Source organism: Ammospiza nelsoni, chromosome 24 (genome assembly GCF_027579445.1).
Source record: "Ammospiza nelsoni isolate bAmmNel1 chromosome 24, bAmmNel1.pri, whole genome shotgun sequence".
Lineage (NCBI taxonomy): Eukaryota > Metazoa > Chordata > Aves > Passeriformes > Passerellidae > Ammospiza > Ammospiza nelsoni.
This window is the reverse complement of record NC_080656.1, coordinates 2597538-2618092: the sequence shown is the minus strand read 5'-3', so window position 1 is coordinate 2618092 and position 20555 is coordinate 2597538. Positions and strand designations below refer to the sequence as shown.

The 20555-nt window shown below is 47.2% G+C and overlaps 1 protein-coding gene across 4 annotated transcripts in view; it reads left to right on the top strand.

The window, feature by feature from the left end:
* The first annotated feature begins 1341 nt into the window (after window positions 1–1341).
* Window positions 1342–20555, top strand: part of ZBTB44 (zinc finger and BTB domain containing 44) — a 40184-nt gene continuing 20970 nt past the window's right edge. For 2 of the 4 annotated variants that reach the window (XM_059488247.1, XM_059488250.1), the window contains exons 1-2: window positions 11057–11143; window positions 18642–19711. In XM_059488247.1, coding sequence (XP_059344230.1) covers window positions 18694–19711 — 1018 coding nt within the window. In that variant the 5' untranslated portion in view covers window positions 11057–11143; window positions 18642–18693. Of the gene's footprint in view, window positions 1507–11056; window positions 11144–18394; window positions 19712–20555 lie in introns of those variants that run through there. The other 2 variants (XM_059488248.1, XM_059488249.1) reach the window with 2 other exon arrangements.

Sequence of the window (20555 nt, the reverse complement as noted above, 5' to 3'; positions counted from 1 at the left end):
GGCATTCACTAACATCTGTTTCCACTCATTGGGATGCAGCAGGACCCCGCTGGGGTTCACAACGGCCCCATTTCCCCACGTTGGGGTTCACTAGGACCCTGTTTCTCCCCACTGCAGTGCAGCAGAACCCCGTTTCCTCCCGCTGGGGCTCACTAGGCCCCCGTTTCCCCGCGATGGGTGCACCAGGACCCCATTTCTCCCCGCTGGGATGCAGAAAAACCCCATTTCCCTGCTCTGGGGTTCACAAGGACCCCATTTCCCCCCGTTGGATGCAGCAGGACCCCGCCGGGGTTCACCAGGACCCCGTTTCTCCACGTTGCGGTGCAGCAAACACCCCGCTTCTCCTGGAGCCGGGGTCCCCCAGAGCCCCGATTCCCGGGGTTGGGGTTCCCCGTTTCCCCTTTTCCCGGTGCTCTCTCTCCTCACTGGAGTTCCCTGTTCCCCATTACCCGTTTCCCGTTCCTCTCTCTCTCCCCGCTGTTTCCCCGCTTCCCGTTCCCTGTTCCCGTTCTCTCTCTCCTTTCTGGGTTTCCCCGTTCCCGTTTCTCTCTCTCTCCGTTTCCCCGTTCCCCCGCTGTTTCCCCCTCTCTCCCCGTTTCCCGTTCTCTCTCTCTCCGGGCGGGGTGCCGGGTTCCCCCTTTCCGTGTCTCTCTCTCCCCGTTCCCTGTTGTTTCCCCGTTCCCCGTTTCTCTCTCTCTCTCTCCCCGCTGCTTCGCCGCTCCCCGTTTCTAGTTCCCGTTCCCGTTCTCTCTCCCCGCGGGGTGCCGGGTTCCCGTTTTCCCGCAGTTTCCTGTTTCCCCGTTATTTCCCCGTTTCTCTCTCTCTCCCCGCGGGGTGCCGGGTTCCCGTTTTCCCGCAGTTTCCCCGTTATTTCCCCGTTATTTCCCCGTTTCTCTCTCTCTCTCCCCGCGGGGTGCCGGGTTCCCATATTCCCGCCGTTTCCCCGTTATTTCCCCGTTATTTCCCCGTTTCTCTCTCTCTCTCCCCGCGGGGTGCCGGGTTCCCATATTCCCGCAGTTTCCCCGTTATTTCCCCGTTATTTCCCCGTTTCTCTCTCTCTCCCCGCGGGGTGCCGGCTCGGCCGTTGCCGCCGCCGGGCTCTCAGTGCGCAGGCGCGGTGCCCCGCCCCCGCCGCCGCTCGCGGTGCATTGTGGGACACAAACAAAGTGCCCGGGCGGCGCGCGCGGGAGCTCGGACGGAGGCGCGCGCGCTGCCCCCTCCCCCCCGCGCCCCCCCCTTCCCCCGCGTGCACGCGCAGCGCGCGCGCCCCTCACGCCCCCTCGCGCGGGGGGGTCGCGCGCCCCCCGCTCTTCCCCCCCCCCCAGCCCCCCCCCCCCCCCCTCCCCCGGGTTTCCCGCGCGCCGCCTGAGGGGGAGGCGGCGGCCTCCGCCCCCCCCCCCCCCCCCCCCCCCCGACACCATCCCGGTCATCCCGCTCGTCCCGCCGCCTCCCGGCCCCGCCGTCATGGCCCCCAGATAGCGGCCCGGCCTCACCGACCGCCCGCAGGTAACCGGGGAGCGCGGCCGGGCCTGGAGCGGGAGGGGGCCGGTCGGTGGCGCGGCGGCCGCTGGTGCCCCTGGGGGGCGGGGGGCGGGAGGGATCCGGCTCCGGCCCCTCTCCCTCCCTTTCGGACCCGGCCCGGCCCGTCCCTTCCCCCGTGTTTGCCGTGCGTGCCCCGGGGCTGCGCTCGCCCCCCGGGGGATCCCATTGCGCGGTGCACCGCCGCGGTGTCCCCCTCCCGCGGGGCCGTGTCAGCCCCGCGCCTCGCCGAGGGTTCCCGGCCGGGGGTGTCTCCTGAGGGTGTCACCTTTCTCCGGGGGTGTCCCTGTCCCTTGTGCCGGTGCTTGGGGGTGCCACCTCCCCCTGGGGTACCCCGCGTTCCGTTGTTCGGGGTGTCCTGTGCCTCGTGTCCCGGGGTTCGGGGTTCTCTCCCCTCCAGGGGTGTCCCTGGCCCCGGAGCTGCGGGTGCGCACGGGAGCCTGCACTTCCGAGGGCTGTGGGGGGAACTTGTGTTGTTTCCTGCATCCCAACGGGATACCTGCTGCCTCCAGTGCCGGCTCGTGGGAGGAAATAGAGGGATTCCCACTAGCCGTGAGAAAGAGCTGCTGTCCCTTTGTTGTTGTTTGTTTTTTCCCTACAACAGCCCCTTCTGCACATTCCTCAGGGTCCATCTGCCAGGGTCTGCTCTGCTGCCTGTGTGTCCCCGCACCGTGAGGGTGGCACAGTGCTCATCTGCCAGGAACTGCTTCGTGTTTTTCTGCTCTCCTTCCATCTCTCCAGAGTCATTTTCCTATATAAACACAATCAGCAGATTCTGGGAGGGTATCATGTGTTTCTTGCTTGCCAAAAGCCTGTTGTCTCCTGTAACACACCCAGGGTGCCTCCCAAACTCTGCTGTACCTGTTTCCATGGGGTCCAGCACAGCCTGGTAAATCCCACACCTCAGGGGGCTGCAGAAGCTGCTGAGGTTTTCCCCACCCACAAACACACATCCTCCTCCAGAGCCCGAGGGATGAGTCCTGCAGCCCATCTCGTGCTGTGCAGCCTGCTGTGCCCACTGCAGGGCTGTGTGTCCCCTCCTCCACACTCACCACTGATTTCCTGCCAAGGGCCTGCATCCTGTCCTGGCTGTGTGTGCACCCCCAGGGCAGGTGCAGGGTTTGCTGCAGGATTCCTCATGCATGTGGAGGTTTCCACCCTGAGTCCTTTCACACCTTGGGTGTTCCCACAGATTCCTGTGCTTGCTCCCATCACCTCCTGCACATGGCATAGAGGTCAGCCCTGTTCCCATCTCTGCTCTCTTCTTGGCTGCCTGTTACATCTTCCATGGCTGAAACTTCTCCCTTTTCCTTCCTGGGCCCTGCTGATCCTGCAGTGGGAGACTCAGCTTAAGCCTACCTTGGTTTTTGCTTTGACTTTGGGGTTTCCTTTGCTGAGCAAAATCAAGTAGTGTGTGTTCTTCCGAGGTATCAGCACATCCCATCACTCTAAAATACCATCACTTTCTCTTTTTCTGGTCACATAAATAATTTTATATATTCCAGTGGCTGAAGACTTTCCATGTAAGCAGGAAAGTGACTTTTGACAAGGCCATGGAGTGACAGGATGAGGGGGAATGGCTTCAAATGACAGAGGGTGGGGATGGATGTGATATTGGGAGGGTGAAGGAGGTGAGGCCCTGGCACAGGGTGCCCAGAGCAGCTGTGGCTGCCCCATCCCTGGGACCATTCTGGGCCAGGTTGGGCGGGGCTTGGAGCAGCCTGGGACACTGGAAGGTGTCCCCTGTGCTAGTGGAAGGTGTCCCTGCCCATGGTAGGGGAGTTGGATGTGCTCTTTAAGGTCCCTTCCAACCCAAACCATTTTGTGATGTTTCTAGAATCATTGCTGTCCTCTGGGTTTGCCATACCCCTGTGGGGAGTTTCTCAGTCACACCTTTGCCCCTGCTTTATTTCTGTGCTTCTGCCTCATAGGAAGCTTTTCCTTTCCCTTTTTAAAATGTTTATTTAATTTATTCCTGGGGTGTATCCACCAGGTATCCTCATGGCAGCTCTTCCTGAGGTAGAGGTCACTCAGTTGAGCTGGTCCCTGGCTTTGAGCTGGACGTTTCCACAGATGAGGCGGTGGTTGTTTGTCACATGTGGCACTGCTCTGTGGGCCCGGCAGGGTGCTGCTGAGTGGGAATGAGTCCTGTGCAGGCAGGGCACAGAGCAGCACCCAGGAGTCTCAGGGATTGGGATTTCAATGGGTTTTCTCCTGCCCTGGAGTCTCCTGCTGCAGCCTGATGTGTGCACGTGGTGCAGATGCCAGGTGTGATCAGCCTGGAGACCTTGCCTGGCTCTCAGTGCAGCTCTTTGAGGAGGTGTGGCTGAGCCTGGCAGCTCCCACAGCTCTCCAGTGTAAATGCCTCCATTGATGTCCAGCTGTTTACTCCAGGAGCCAGTTACAATGCTCCAAGTGCCTCTCCCTTGGGACTACTCCTATTCAAACAGCTGCTTTTAATCCAGAGCTGGAATTGGTGCTGACACTCCAGACAGTCTCTTTGCATGGGAAGGGAATTTCCAGCCCCACTTCAGTCTCCCAGGTGGATGGTGCGTGGATGCTGAGGGAGGAAAACCTCCTGCTTGGGAGCTTTTGTTTACAGGGTGAGGGAATTCCTGCCCCTCTGACTGTGAGGTTTGAGGGGAAACACTGTCCTTACATATTCCTTCTACAGTATCTAAGAGTAGTCAGAGGGTGAAACTGAATCCTTGCCATGTTTGTTGCAACAGGAGGTTAATCATAAACTCTGGCACTTTCCAAAGGGGTGCTTTCATTGTGAAGTGTTGGTGGAGAGTTGTGCTGCTCAGAGGATCTACAGCAAAACGGCTTCCCCTGTCTGAGTCTGAGCAACCCCCCAGATGTTGGGTTTGGTTGGGTTTGGTTGTACCCCACGACCTGCTGGAAGGAGATTTTGTGTCTTTGTGGCCTTTCTGTGCATGGATGTGTGGTGCTTGTGTGGCCAGCAGCAAGCCTTGGCTCCTTCACACCTGTGTGGGGTATTTCACATCAGTGTTTCACTGGCCTCACCCATTCCATCTGCTAAACTTGAGCTTTGAGAACATCTGAGTGTGTTCCTAGGAGAACATCTGGTGATATATGTAGCTTCACTCCTTTTAGGGGTTGTTTAAAGAAAAAGAAAAGAAAATCAACCTGTGAGAAAGCAAATCAAGCTGTGAGAAAGCAGTGGTGCTTTTGCTGGCATGTGACGAGGAAGGAGATGTCCCCTGACGTAGAAGGGATTGTCTGTTGACATTCTTCTCCCTCTCCCAGTTAGAAGTAGGTTATCCCTGCTCAAATTATGCAACTGTGCAGACAGCCAGACTTCAGGAATTCCAAATACTTCAATGTGTCAAGTGCTGACTTGGAAATGAAATGCCACGGTTGCAGAGCGTGTTCACAGTCTGGCGCTTGCAATCCGACATCGAGCTTGGAACCGCGTGTGGCTGAGAAGGGGCAGCAACTTAATTGCTTGTTTCTTCCAAAAGTGTCGTGGGAGCCAAACTGGGTGGGAGAGCTGCCTCTACCTGTGACACTGTTTCCATATGGAAGCAGAAAAAAACCTCCTGAAAACATTGATTTATGTAACAAATTGAAATGCTTCGTTCTCTGGCCGTGGTGTTGCAGTTTTCAGCATCCAGATCTAATTAAAGAGTTGTGTGCTTATTGCTAAGTAAACACAGGAGTCCATCACTGTCCTTGCCTTGCAGGGCAAATTGATTCTCCTAATGGTTTCACTGGATGAAAGCAGGTGTCTGGGACTGCTTTGTGCAAGGTGCTGAAATGAAATGGTGGTGGTAGGAAATGAGCTGCAAGCCTGATGAAATGGGGTGACAGGAAATGGAAACGCTCAGCATTTCATTCAATTCTTACATTCCATTTAATCAAGTGAAGGAAGTGACTTAAACTGTGCTTTATTTGTAAATAACGTGTTCTTAATGCCTTCCACTTCAGAGCTGGGGAAATCATCATTTCACAGGAGCACATTGAGCAGAGCGTGTGAACAATGGGATAATAAGTGCTGCAGAAAGTGTGTTGGGCTCAGCATGTGGTCTGTGACAGTGGCCAGCAGGAAATCATTAGGGGAGAGTGGAGCAGCAGCCCCAGGCAGCTCAGGCATCAGCCCCAGCTCGGGTTTGAGGTGGTCTGAGCCTGCTGGACCTGTCCTGGAGGGCATTGCTGAAACATTTCCAACAGTTTGTACCTGCAGCTTCCACAGAATACCCTGTGATGAATCCCTCAACCTGTACAAAAATAATACCTGGCTTCTGGGGAGTTTTCTTGCTTCTTTTTAAACTAATCTCATTGAATCCCTCATACTTTTTGTATTTTTTTTTTTTTTTTGCATCAGCACCTCATTTGTAATTTTACAAGTCTCAGTTTTCTCTCTTTGGGTTCTTTTCCTTTCCCAAGCTGCATTGTCCCATTCTGTTTAGTACAGAGGCAGCTCTTCATCACTTGGGGTTTTTCCCTTTGAGCTCTGCTGTTGTTTTGAGGTGATTTGGCCACAATTTGTTTGCTTGCTTTACCCAAGAAGCCTGAATAAAGAGAGATGTGCTGTCTAATAAAGGGATACTTTGTAGCTCCTCTGTGATAATATTATAAACATTTACTATGTGTAATGTTTTACATTCCAAGTGCAAATGAGCACAGTAATCAGAGTGAGAGATATTGTAGTGGAAATACAGATACTGAGGAAGATCTGAGTTTATAAATACAGTACAGATGGCCCTTGATAAGGCATTTTGTATTTGGATATTACCAAGAGAGCAGTATGGAAAAAACTACACTTGTGGTGGATTCTTGCCAGAGTTGAGTTGGAAGGCACTGGAAGCATGAAGATGCCATGTCCTGTGGAGAACTAAGTCTCAGAAATGACTTTTGGGATATCTGGTGGGCTAAGGGACACATTGCTCCTTTATTAGGGACAGATATTGACAGTGTTGAAGCTCTGTGGTTCCTGCAGTTTTCTTTCAATGTCTTGTTTTGGTTTTTTTTTAAGTAGATAAATACCCCTGGTTTGAAATGCCTACTGTGAGAAGTTTCTGTAAAATGTTGTGAAGATGCTGGAGGTTTAACAAAAACCCCACAAAACCCTCCTTATGCCCAGCACAAACTGGGGATATGGTTCTGCCAGGCCAGCTTTGGCCATACAGGGGCAGACTGCTCCAGCCTGTGGAGTTGCTGCTCACCTGATAAGGTGCTTTGTGGATAAATACAAGCACTTGTAGCTTTTGGAGCCAAGAAGAACTCCTTTGAGGCATTTATCTGCATAAATGAGTCATTAGGAAAATAAAGGTACAGGTAGTGCTGAAAGGGTGATGACACAACCACATTCCTGCCTTGCTTGAACTTGTTGAGGATTCTTTTGTAGCTGCTTCCGTTGGAAGGTGCTGCTGTTGTTGATGTGTCTGTGACACCCTGGCTGCTGGCACTGTCCCTGCTGGCTGGGTCAGCAGTGCCTGTTCCCTCCTTGGATCTCTCAGCATCTGAGATTTTGCCTTGATCTCTCCCCTCTGCTCTTTGTTGAGCTCTTTCCTCAGTGTTGCTTCCAGCACTGGGGGTGTTTATGGGGCTGCTGTGCTTCAGGGAGAGTTCAGCTATGCATTGCCTTTCAGAAAAAATATCATTTATTAGAGTTAATGTGGATTTCATGAGGGTGTAATGCTTCCTGCAATAAAAGTGAGAGAGAAAAGCTGTCATTTTGTGTAATAAACCTGAATATTTCAAACAACCAGTCAGCTGACAGGTAAGCTTTGTGCTCAACTAGTAAAAACTAGCACTTAGCCAAATTTGGTTGTGACAAAGCTTCTGTTTGTGCTGTGCCCTCCAAGTCTCTTATTTCTGTCAAATAAGAAATAAGAAAGAGAAATAAGGGAGTGATTTCCAGGGATAGGGGGGAGCACGTGGTTTGGGGGATAGTTGAAAGGAGGCACTCTGCACTTTGGCTGCTTTTCTCATTTTGCCTTGGAGGAAAAGAAAAAAATAATATGTGGGGACCAACAGATGGGAGAGTTTTGTTATTTTTGGGTTTTTTGTCTTTTTGACTCTTTCAGGGAGTAGTGCTACCAAAACAATCTTGAGCCATGCTGCTTTGCTGTGCCATTTTTCCTGAGATTTCTTCCACATGCCATCAGCAGGAAGGGCTTGGAAATTCTTGTTTTTGTGACTAATTTGAGAGGTTTTTGTGACTAATTTGAGTAGTTTTCTTCATGGATGTTTTTCCTGACTTCTTGTTGATATGCTTGCAGAGCTTCTGAAAGTGAAGGCTCAAATGCTGTGGGTAGCCATGGTAAAAGAAAAAATAGATTTCTGGAATTAGTTTAAATTAGCAGGTTGCTGCAGTTGCTGCCACGTGCAAATGAAAGTAATATATGGACATTTTTTGGCAATTTGCAGTGCTTAGAAAATTTAATATTCAGTTGGGGGTTTTTGCACTGTTGTTAAAGAGCAAGGACTATAAAACTGCAGCTTTGCTTTTTATTGCACAGAGTGGGAAATGGTCATCTTACAGCTTCTCTACACTAAGAAATTTGGGGAAAACTTCACCTGAATTGGCATGGAGCAAAAGGATAAAAAAGTTCCTGAGATCCCATAAAAATTATGCATGAGCAGTGCCACGGAAAGCGTGGTTAAATGTGAATGTGTGCCTTAGGGCTGTAACACATCAGCCCATTCACTGGGAGCTGAGTTCATTCTGAGGCACTTCCCTGCATAAGGACATGATGAGAACTCAGTTCACTTGTTGCTTTTATTCTACCAAAAAAAACCCCAAAAAACAAAAAAATGGAGATTTGTTTCACATGTTGATAGCACATTTAGTAGTTTGATCATGTGTTTTTTGGGGAATTGGTGAAAACCAAAAGTATGGGGTGGTGAATCTGCTGTGAGATATCCCAGAACACTCTGTGTAGTGAAGTTCACACATTAATTTTTATTATGAGAATGAAGGTAATTCAGTGTGGAACAAGACTTTTCACAGCTCCTGCTCATATTGTTAAACAAGCCTCAGTTTTAAGGGCTGTCAGAAAATTGCTTTTATTTTACACACACAGAAAAGTGCTGTAAGGAATGCTAACGTGAGATTCCTTCAGTGCAGAGCTGAAGCACCAGAGGCTGGGGAAGGTGGCATTTATCTGGTTTGCTTGTTCAACCATGTGAAAGCTATATTAGGCACATCAACTTTGTGCACTACACTGCAGCTTCAAAAAAGCAACAAGTTAAATCTGGGCCCTTTGAAGTAGTGAATAGTAACATTCTGTTCTCCAGAAGTGATGACTTCAAATGATCACGCCAAAACTCCAAAAGCTGTCATGGCTGAGGAAAACAAGACAATTCTCCCCAGATAAATCTTATTTCAGTGTATCACTGTTGCATGAGAACTGGGTTTTGTTGGAGCCAGCAAACTTCAGTTATGCAGAAAGGCAGAGAGGCTTAAAAAGGACAAAGATCTTCTTTCTCTATCTGGAAATGATCTCAGAAAACATCTTAGTGTTGCAGAAAAATGTGTCTGTGGCATCAGATCAGTTCCAGCAGCAGGCACTACTGCCCTGATTATTGTAATCTGTGCTTTTAATTAGATGCTGAGATTAGGAGCTGTTGTGCTGCTCAGTGCCCTCAATGTGTTCCCTGTCACTTCTGCCCCAGTGTCCTGGTGGAGGAAGATGCTCTTAAGATCTAAGCACACTTTACTTTGTAGACACATTAAGGGACAGCTGCACAAAGAAAAATACACCAAAACTCCTTCTTGAGACTCTTTCAGGAGGTTAAAATAGATATTGGCAAATAGCTGGCAAGAAATCAGGCACTGCAGCAGTTCTGTGTGCCTTTTACTGAGCTGTTCATTTCATGGAACAGTATGGAGATCTTACTCCAAAGTCACTTTTAACTCATTAGCTTCCAGTTCACAGCTCCCTAATGTATCATGCCAAAAATTAAATTAGTTCTGTTGGATTTCCCATGAATTTCATTCTGTTCCTGGGATTCCAGTTCTCAATCTTTTGGTTTTGTGTGTTGTGCTGATGATACACCTTAACCTTTTGATCAGCATTTCCTGAGCCAGTGTCTTGGGGATCTGTGCTGAAATGAGTTTTTGGGGCACTCCATAGGTGAATTCTTCGGTCTGTTCTCCAAGTACATGAATTATACATACACAGGGGTTGATTAGGGACAAGAATAAATCCAGAAGTGTCACTTTCATGAGGAAATGACAAGCCAGAGCTGCATGAGAATCTGCTGCAAGTATGTAGCTCTTTACCTTCAGTTTGTCTGTTCATCTGTGTGTTTGCACTAACAGTTCTGTTTGTCATGTTAGTCAAACATTTAATGAAGTTCTCATCATAGCTGGTGTTTCCTCTTTCTCTGAAAAATACATTTTCAATTCAGCTTGAGACACTTTAACTTCAGTAAACACAGGTGGTATCCCAATTTCTGTTTGTTTTCTTGTTCTTCATTCTTTTTTTCTTCAGTTTGTTTTCATTTGGCTGGATTTGTTCACTTGTATACAAACACCTGCAATCGTGTATCTTTGAGAGATGAAAACATCTCTATATTTTTTTAATAATCAGCCCTTGTACACTAAATATTTGAGAGATGAAATTAGCATAGTGCTAATGTTGCCAAGCTTATTTGCAGGTGTGCACCACAAAATGAGACATTTTTTGAAGAGTCCTGCCTCTCCTGCTGCCCTGACACCTTTTCCCTGGGAATTAAAGTGTCACTATTTAATCACAGCACTGGCTGATGGAAACACTTTTAGACTGGCTTCTAATGAAAGGAGTGGTAACATGTTTTGCACACCTACAACAAGACATTTCATCTGCAGGTTTTATCTGTGCCAGCAGTTGTAGCTATGCTTTAATCTTGCAGCATTAATCCAGCACACTCAGTGCCTGATTCCAGAGCCCCAGGTCGGCTCTCAGGGATTCCCAAGCGTTTGCATGACAAACTCTTGCCAGCTCCCAGCTTTTCCCATCACTCAGGGGGCTCTGTGCTCAGCCATGGCCATTTTCAGAGCTGGGCAGATAAATTTCCATTGCCCTGAAGCCAACAGGAGCATTTAGCAGTTGAAACTTCACTGTGGACAACTTAACTTGCAGCCCTGTGACATTTCTGTGACAGTTCCTAATGTCCCCATTTATCTGTGTATTGGTTTGCACTCAGGACTCATGGCAGCTCTAAGTCCATCAGCTGCAGAGACACAACTCTCATTTGCTGAGACATAACTGATGTGCAATTCCTGCCATAAAAATTAAAAAGAGAGAATTGAAGTGGAATTGAACTCTCCTGCCAGAGAGACAGCAGAAAATCTTGCAGGCCCCGTGCTGTAGGCCATACATAAGGGTTGATTAGGGACAAGAATAAATCCAGAAGTGTCACTTTCATGAGGAAATGACAAGCCAGAGCTGCATGAGAATCTGCTGCAAGTGTGTGGCTGCTGGTGGAGTTAATGAATGTGGCCTTGGAATCTGTAATTATTACAGTCAGGCAGATGAGTGCTTATTTCTGCCAGATGGGAGAGCTCCACTCTGAGTTGCAGGACAAGCCTGGGGGTTTCAAACAGATCCACTCTGCAGAAACACTCTGGGAGCTGCATCAGCCCAGATAGGTAAGTTCTGTTCTTGTTCTGTTCCATCACTGGGAAGTTTCTGGAGGTTTGTGGATCACTCTGACCAGCAGCTTTGGCTTGGTTTGGATTCTCACATCCCCATCCTGAGCTGTGTGCTGGGCTCTGCTCTGCAGGTTGCAATTCTGCTCCTATCAGCCCACACAGGCTCTCTGTAATTTCTCCTCTCACACTGTCAGAGCACAACTGCTGAATTTTTACAGCCAACTGCTTCATTCCCATGCAAATGACTGGTCAGGAAAACAAACAAAAATCCCTGAGACACCTTGTGCTTCACCTTCAGTGTAGAAACAGCAACTCCTGAAAAATAGTGATGCTTTAACTAATGCTTTTCAGCTTTTTCTTTGCTGTGACCTCACAGTACAGGAACAGCTCTGTGATATGTTTGTGTTGGTTTTAATATTCTAAAATAAAAGTAGCAGACACATATCTCTTTTCATCACAGTAGATGTTTTGGGGTTTTTTTTAATTTTTACTCAGGCAGTCTGGTGACATGAGGAAGACTTTGGCCATCTCACTTTGGAAGCTATAAACCTTTTCTTGGAGTTTTATAGTTTTGAGTGAGGACAGCTGGGATATTTGGAATTAAGCAAATATTTCTGATTTGCTCTTGGTCCATATTGCTTTAACAGCAGCCATTGTGCTTAATATCCATGGTGTAAAAATAAAAAAATCTGCAAAATCACAGAGGAACAGGAAGTGCACACAGAGGAACAGGAAGTGCACCTTACACAAGGTGTCGGTTGTCCATCTTTTGGCAAGGGAAGTTAAAATCAAGTGCCAGGAGGGTGTAGAAGTGGATTGCAAGGATGGTGCAGTGTCTGACCATACCTCACCCCTTGCTGCTGGTAAGAATTAAAACAGAATGTCAAAGTAGGAGGATTGTTTGCTGTCTCTTTTATAGGAGTATGCAAGAAGTTAATTAGATCAACTTTTTTCAAGAAGCTAGCAGTGATTAAGGCATTGTTGCCAAAAGCAGAGGCTGGTTCTGAGTGATAAATTGCAGGGGTGAGAAGTGCCTGGGAGCCTTGGCACCTCCAGCAGGAGGGGTGTCAGCTCCTGGACCCAACACTCAGCTAAAGTTCCACTCATACAAACCAGCCTAAGATAATCTGTGCTCTTCTGCTTGGGGAGAGTCTGTTGGTGCTGTTCCCTTAAAATGTGTATGTAAATGTTTTCTAATTTTATCCTTTCAGAAGTGTGCTGTTTGCAGCTGACATCCCATCTCCACTTTACAATAAAACCATTTTGTAGAGCAAATTGATGGGTTTGGCACCCCACTACTTGTCTCAATGCCTTCACCAGCCCTGAGAATTAAAATGCACCTACTAGATTTGCATCATGCAAATGCATTTTTCCATGATCTGAGTCAGTTTTTTCCTATCCCCATGAAAGATTAATGTTTTTGATAGCAGTGACGGTGTGAGTCAGAGCTGGAGCTGTGAGCTGGGGCTCTGCCATGGCTGCACACATCTGCTTTCTCCTTGTGCCATGGTACAGTCCAAGCTTTTGTTTTCTGTTATTGCAGGGTTTAATTTGGGGGAAACTGCAGAGATCTGTTAGGAGTACGAAAAACATGTATTTTATGGACACCCTGCCTTTTTCCTGAGTAATTATTTTGGAAGAGGAGCCGTTGGATTCTTTTCAGCTGTTTGCAGATAAACACTGTTCCTGGTCTGTTGGATGACTTAGAATAAAGAAATATTCTGTGCTTTTTGCCCTGAAGAGGTTTACCTTGGTTGCTACCAAAAATGGTGGTGGGCCCTGTCACAGCTCAGCATTTCCAGATGTGCAAATCTTCTCAGCAATTCTTTGTGAAGAGCTGCAACCTTGCTGTGTTGACTTTGTAAACCTCAGCTCTTGGAGCACTCAGGAGAAACTTACCTAAATGTTTACAAATCCATTTAAAATTGGGGAATGAGAGTAGCTTATGGAAGAGATAAACATTCAGAGCCTCTGATAATTGTGTAGGTGATTTACATTGACCTGGATCAGTTTGAACCATGGCTGCTTCCTCACAATGTTTTAGTCTCCTTCCATGGAGCTGGTTCTGGAGTGCTGCCTGCCACTCTTCAGCAGCAGCTTCTGCTGGGCTGTACCTAAAATGTAGGAAGATCTAAATTCTAGAATTTGGAAAGTCTCATTGCAAGTTTTCCAGAGGAAGAGGTGACTGCTTATGAACCAATTTACCACCCTTGGAAATTAAAAAAAAAAAAAAAAGAAAAATTAAGTGTCAAACAAAGGAAGAGGCTGGGGGTGAGTACAGAGCACCCAACAAATGCTCTCTGTGAGCAGCACTAATGGTCATGAAGTCAGTGGCCTCAACAGCTCTGGCACATGAACTTGGCAATAGTGGTTTGCCAAATCCCCAATCTTTACAGAATGTGTGGTCTTGTGAAGTGCAGTGGTTTTGGAGTACATTGGGAAAGCACAACACACTCTTGAGATGCCTTCTGCTGTGAAGGGGAGTATTAGCTGCTCACAATAAATAAGGGTTGTAGTATTTCAGCTTTTAGGTGAAATTGCTCTTCCATTCCAGCTCCCAAGTGGAGCTCTCTGAGTTCCTTACCTGTCATCAGCCACTCTTGGTGGGCAGACAGATCCTCCCAGGGAGGTGAGTGTTCAGTGTGCAGCTGGAGCCCTGGCCAAGAACAAAACACCTCCAAACTCCTTAAAACAGTAAGTGCCTGAGCATTGTCCAAAACTGGGAGGAGAGGGACACAGGGGCAGTGTCCTGGGATATTTCAGTGACATAGGGACAGTCAGAGTCTGAGAGAGCAAGGACTGAGCCAGGCCCAGCACTGAGTGCTCCCTGAGTTGTTTGCAGGCTGTGCCATCACCTCACCCAGCACAGGCTGGAGCTTGGCATCTCTCAGGTTGAGCACAACGGGGTTTATGCAGCAGCTCCTGAACACTGGCTCCTTTGTGCACTCACAGTTAGCAGTCTGCTGTCCTGGAGGAAATTGAACTTCTCAAGCCCAGAATACTTCCCAGAATGGGTCATTTCCCTGGTCCACTCATCCACTGCAGCCAAAGGTTACAGGTTTGCATTCCAGGGATTCCAGAGCTCCAGAGTGAAGGCTCCACACTGATGTCATTTTGAGCACAGAAATCTCTGTTTGCCTCTTTTACATGAATTCTCTCAGGTTTGGCAGTGCTGGCTTGAGGTCAAACTAGGTTCACTAACCTGAGTTAAAATATAATTTAAAATAAAGTTTAAAAAGTGCTGTTGATTGATTTGAAACTAGGATGGTGTGGGAGCTCTGGCCTGCAGTTTTGTGAAGTGAACCAGGACAAGATTTATAATGGAGATAGCACCTTTTATTAGGCCAGCTGCTGTTGGGGAAACAGATGTGGGTTTGGATGGAGATAGAAACAGAAATAGCAGACTTGTAGTTCATTCTAATTGAAGCAGTTGTCCTGACTCAATTATGAACTTAATTATACTTAATTATACTAACCAGTTAATTTGAGGGAGTGAGGGGTGCTGGTACCTGTGTACTGCAGTGAGATGACAGAGATAAAATGCTCCAGGTCTCATGTTTATCCCTGTGGAAGATTTGTCTGTGTCTGGACTGCTGCTGATGGAATGCTGCTCTAACCACTGCCCAAGGAGTGATCAGTATTAAAAATAAATAATGTAAAAAAACAACCAAAGATCTGATTTACACCATGGGCTCACATCACAGTTTGATGAATGTATCTGAGGGCTTGGTGAGCACCAGGGTGGGAATTTCTGATTTGTTTTGAGGAGCTAATTGCTATAAAGTGATATAAAGTGTGTTGGTTTCAGTGTTCAGAAAAAGCTGCTGTTTTCATGCTGTGAATTGCCACGGATCAGGATAGGGAGGTTAAAGGTAGGGTGGTGGTTTTGTGGTGCTAAAAATTACTTTTGCTTTGAAATGATGTGACTAAGTGAGAAACTGAATGCAGACAGCTCCCTGAGTTTGCTTCACTGACTTCTAAAATATTTTTGTCAATACCATGTTTCAAACCCAATGACATTAGGCAGCAGGTGAATAAGGAGCTAAATTTTGTGCACATGGAAGTAAATAGGTCACATAAACAATATTTTTGAATTCCAATATAGTTTCTTTTTCATTCAGAGTTTCATTACATTATAACATTACACTAACAGTGTACAGTTTCATCTTTGCTGTTTCTAAGCTCGGAAATTTGACACCTGCTGAATCCCAGAGCAGTGGATGTGCTGTGGTAGCTGTTGCTAAAACTTGCATTTCAGTAGCCTTGAAAAGTGAGAATGAGCTGAGTTACTCCAAACTACTTAAAGGTCAGGTCTTCATTTGTGCCCCTAGGTGTTAAAAAAAAAAACCCAACTAATTTTCAAATGAATTGTACAAATCCTTTGGTACAGTAGCACTTCCCTTCAGACTGCTTTTGGCTAACAGTGGATAAAATTGTCCTTGCTCTGGGAGCCCTGAAGTGCTCACATTTGAATTCTCACCTTGTTCGGGGATGAATGCTGTGATGGTGATTCCTCACATGTTTCCAGGGCAGAAATGCATGCTGGAAAAACCATTCTCTCCAACTGTAAATGTCTGTGTCAAAGTTAAATATGGACTGAAGTGTCCCACTGTGAATATTTTTAAAACCTGTGAAAGTGCCTTGAATTTCTCTGTGTTTCTGTGGAGGCTGGAAATGTGTTGTGGGCCAGGGTGTGAGTGTGTGCCTGGGGAATGGGAGGAGGAGCCCCACTCTCTGTGATACCGTCCCTGCTCCCTGCCTGGAGAATGGTTTGTGGCTCCAAAATTAACAGCTTTTCCAGCTCCAGCCCACTGAGCACTTAGCTGAGGTGTGCACCTTGCTGTCCCCACCCCAGCACTCCCAAGGGCGTGGGTATATTTAGTTCTTGGATGTGGCACCCAAGAGCTGCTGTCAGGGACTCACACTGGCAAATCAGACCTGCCAAAGTGCTATTTTCAAATGGTGATAATACACAGATGATGGACTTGGGCTGAAGCTGTGATGTTGCAGCCCTTTACCCTCTCAGGTCACTGGGAATTGAGTGCAGCTATAAAAGTGCCTTGTGCCACTGAAAGACTGGAAAACCTGGATAAAAAACATTGGGTGACCTGGCTGTGCTTTAGCACGCTCATCTTTTCATGTGGAAAATGCTTTCATACTGTTTAAATTACCTTCTAAAAATATTTGATGTTTTTACTACATCATTAACTGTAAGGAACTGATATTTTTTCCCCCTCCTCAGCCTGGCCCTTTGGATTTTTCTGAAAATAGCTTTTGTGCATGCTCCTTGTTCACACTGAGGCCTGGGTGGGAGCCACTTGTTTGAGTGGAGGTGTCAGAGCAGTGAGGGTGAAAGTCATTTTCCAGAAATGATTTAACAGAGCAATATCCCACGGTCGTGGCAGGAACACTGCTCCTGTAATAAATTTAAATCAATTTATTGCACATCACTGACTTCCGCTATTTTATTTTCAATTCTGTAACCAGATCAAGGTCAAGGAAGCAAAAAGATGAAAGGAGAAGGGGAAAGGAAGCCAGGAGAGGGGAGAGGCAGCAGGACAGGAATGGTTTAGAGCAGGGCAGCAGAACTGAGCTCTCACTTTGGGGCTGGAGGGCTGAGCATTCCCTGTTTAGAAGCACAGAGAGGAAAATGGCTTTGTCTTTTGGGCCTGTAGGAGCTGGGAGGGTTGCTCTGAGATCTTTCTCCTTGTTTATAACAATATATTGGTACTATTTCTAAATACCAAATTATTCCATGGCTAGTCCTTGTGAATGTGTTGTTCTTGTACTTCTGAACAGAAGTACATGTGAACTTGTGATGTGCCAAGGAACAGCTGCAGCAAGCAGCATTTCAGAAGGAAGGGGATCCAAAGGCCATTTCTAAATATGCTGTTACAAGATTTTGCTGTAGTGTGTTGGTCTGAGATCAATGAAATATGTTTTTCATTTGATTCATGCTGGAGAACAAAGAGTCTGGATATTCAGATGCCTCTTGAGGTCGATCTGTTTTCTTTCAGTGAAGGGAATGTTTTGCTTGTGCTTAACTTGTTCCTCTGCACCAGTGTGAAATTTCATTTTAAACCCAAATGGCCCTTAGAGTTTCCACCAGACTTTATATATATTATCAGGTGTTAGTTAATCTGTTCTCTTGAACAGTTAGGGTTCCTCTGTCTGCAAGAGTTTGAGTATCAAAAGTGAAAACCCAGGAACAAGAAGCAGCCAAATGCCAATGTCTGTAGAACCAGGTGGGCTGTGACAGCTGCTGTTTCCATGTGTCACATTTGGGGTAAGTTGTTCCACACTTGCAGTTGCTCTGTGCAGCTCCACGTGAGCCATTTGCAAGCATGGAATGTTTTTTTTGTGTGGAAGGGAAAGAAGGATGATGTGCAGAAGCTGGCTGACTCCAGGAATGAATCAAGCACAATAATGCTGTTGATGTTTAACCAGTGAGATAATTCTGTCTCATGTTAATTGTATCAGCCATGTGCAGCACAGAAAAGCTTCCATGGAGGCTTGGAAGGGGCTTAAGCAGGTGAAAAACTGTGGTTTATGTTCCCTTCACAGTGAAATGTTCCTGAAATTCTTGGGGAAATCCAGGGGTCAAACATTCTCATCCAGACATTGCACTAAACACATGCATTTGCTCCCACATGGAGAGATCTGGTCCCAAGAAGGCAGGTTTGTGTTTTTCAAGAGAAAGAAGTTGCCCTCCTTGTTTTATTTATCACATACATAAAATCAGTTTATGTCTATTTGATGTAAACTTAAACTTTCCTTTGAGGTTTATATTGCATTGTGTTTATGAAGGAATTTTCAATAACCTCTGAGCCTAGTTTAAAGCTATTAAAAGCAGCTTTAGGTAATCAATACCTGCACTACAGCAGGAAATCAGAGCTATTGGCAACTGTTGTTTTATGTTTATTTGTTTGAACTCTGGCCTCTGAAAATTCATGCTGTAGTTTCTCTCAAGCTTTTCTGGTATTAAATACCTTCACTGGGAGATTTGCTTACTCCTGCACCCTTGTTGTTAACTCAGCCTGACTTTTCTGTTTAAAAGAAACCTTCAATAGTCTGTCAGTTTAACAACTATGAACAGTGGTTTTCTGGGCCCAGAAAATAAAAATACAGGTTTCTACACAGTTTTAAAATGCTTTGGTTTCGGTATTACACAAACATTTTTTTGAACTGTGTTGGGAATTTGGGTTTGAGTGGGCATAACAGGGGTGTGGAGAGAGAGGGAGAGGGAGAGATACCCCTATAGGCATAGGGAGATATAGATACATAGATGTATGGAAGATGGTAGGGATAGATTGCAAATAATTTAATCTGTGATTATGAAAATTACAAGTAATTGCATTTCTGTGGCGTTAGTCCCTTGCACAGTCTGGATCCTAGAGGATTCAGATGAATTTTCTTCGTACAAAGTCTTACAATCATGAATGCACTTGGCTTTTGCTTTCAGAGATGGAAATGACAGTTTTCCTCTTTATTTCAGGATACCTTTGATCTGTCATATGTGGGAAGAACGCTAAGAGAGCCATCTAAAAATGGGTGTTAAAACATTCACTCATAACTCCCCTGCTCACAGTCAGGAGATGCTGGGGAAGCTCAACATGCTCCGCAACGACGGCCACTTCTGCGACATCACCATCCGCGTGCAGGACAAGATCTTCAGGGCACACAAGGTGGTTCTGGCAGCCTGCAGCGACTTCTTCCGCTCCAAACTCGTTGGCCAAGCGGAGGACGAGGGCAAGAGCGTGTTGGACCTGCACCACGTGACGGTGACGGGCTTCATCCCCCTGCTGGAGTACGCGTACACGGCCACGCTGTCCATCAACACCGAGAACATCATCGACGTGCTGGCCGCCGCCAGCTACATGCAGATGTTCAGCGTGGCCAGCACCTGCTCGGAGTTCATGAAATCCAGCATTTTGTGGAACACACCCAACAGCCAGCAGGAGAAGGTGCTGGATGCAGGACAGGAGAGCGGTGCTAACTGCAATTTCACCTCCCGGGACGGCAGCCTGTCGCCGGTGTCCTCCGAGTGCAGCGTGGTGGAAAGAACCATCCCCGTGTGCCGGGAGTCGCGGAGGAAGCGCAAAAGCTACATCGTCATGTCTCCTGAGAGCCCCCTCAAGTGCAACACACAAACCAGCTCCCCCCAAGTGCTCAATCCTTCCACTTCCTACCCAGAGTCCAGAAATCAGCCCGTGGACTCGTCCCTAGCCTTTCCCTGGACTTTTCCTTTTGGAATTGATCGAAGGCTTCAGTCAGAAAAGGTGAAGCAGGCGGAGAACTCTAGGACTTTGGAAATGCCTGGGCCCTCCGAGTCCAGCAGGAGGATGGCAGATTATGTGACTTGTGAGAGCACCAAGGGCAGCTCTCCCCTGGTGATCGAGGAGGACGTGCGAGTCAAGGTGGAAAGGCTCAGTGACGAGGAGGTTCACGAGGAGGTGTCACAGCCTGTGAGCGCATCCCAGAGCTCCCTGAGCGACCAGCAGACGGTCCCAGGGAGTGAGCAAGTGCAGGAGGATCTCCTGATCAGCCCTCAGTCTTCATCTATAGGTATGGCCATTTCTGCAGTTAGACATCCCAACTGGCACCTGAGCACTGGGGATTTCATTGGAGAAAATCCGCCTTGTGGGTTTTCATGCTTTACTTTTGTGAAACTCCCCTTTTTCCCCCTTGATTTTTGAAATATTGCACGTAAACTTGGAGTTCTTAAAATAACTCTGCAGGAGGCAGCCCTCAGTCTTCACCTATAGGTATGGCCATTTGTGCAGTTCCATATCCCGCCTGGCACACGAGCACTGGAGATTTCATTGGAGGAAATCTACCTCATGGGTGTTCATGCTTTACTTTGGTGAAACTCCCCTTTTTCCCCCTGATTTTTGAAATATTACACCTAATCTTGGAGTTTTTAAATAACTTTGCAGGAGGCAGCCCTCAGTCTTCACCTATAGGCATGACCATTTCTGCAGTTACATATCCCACCTATGTAGGATTTCTGCAGTTACATACCCCACTTGGCATCTGAGCACTGGGGATTTCATTGGAGGAAATCTGCCTTGTGGGTTTTCATGCTTTACTCTTGTGAAAGTCCCTTTTTTCCCCTCCTGATTTTTGAAATATTGCACATAAACTTGGAGTTCTTTAAATAACTTTGCAGCAGGCAGCCCTCAGTCTTCACCTATAGATATAGCCATTTCTGCAGTTACATATCCTACCTGAGCATGGGGATTTCATTGGAGGAAATCTGCCTTGTGGATTTTCATGCTTTGGTGAAACTCCCTTTTTTCCCCTTGATTTTTGAAATGTTACACATAAACTTGAAGTTCTTTGCAGCAGGCAGCCCTCAGTCTTCACCTATAGGCATGACCATTTCTGCAGTTACATATCCCACCTATGT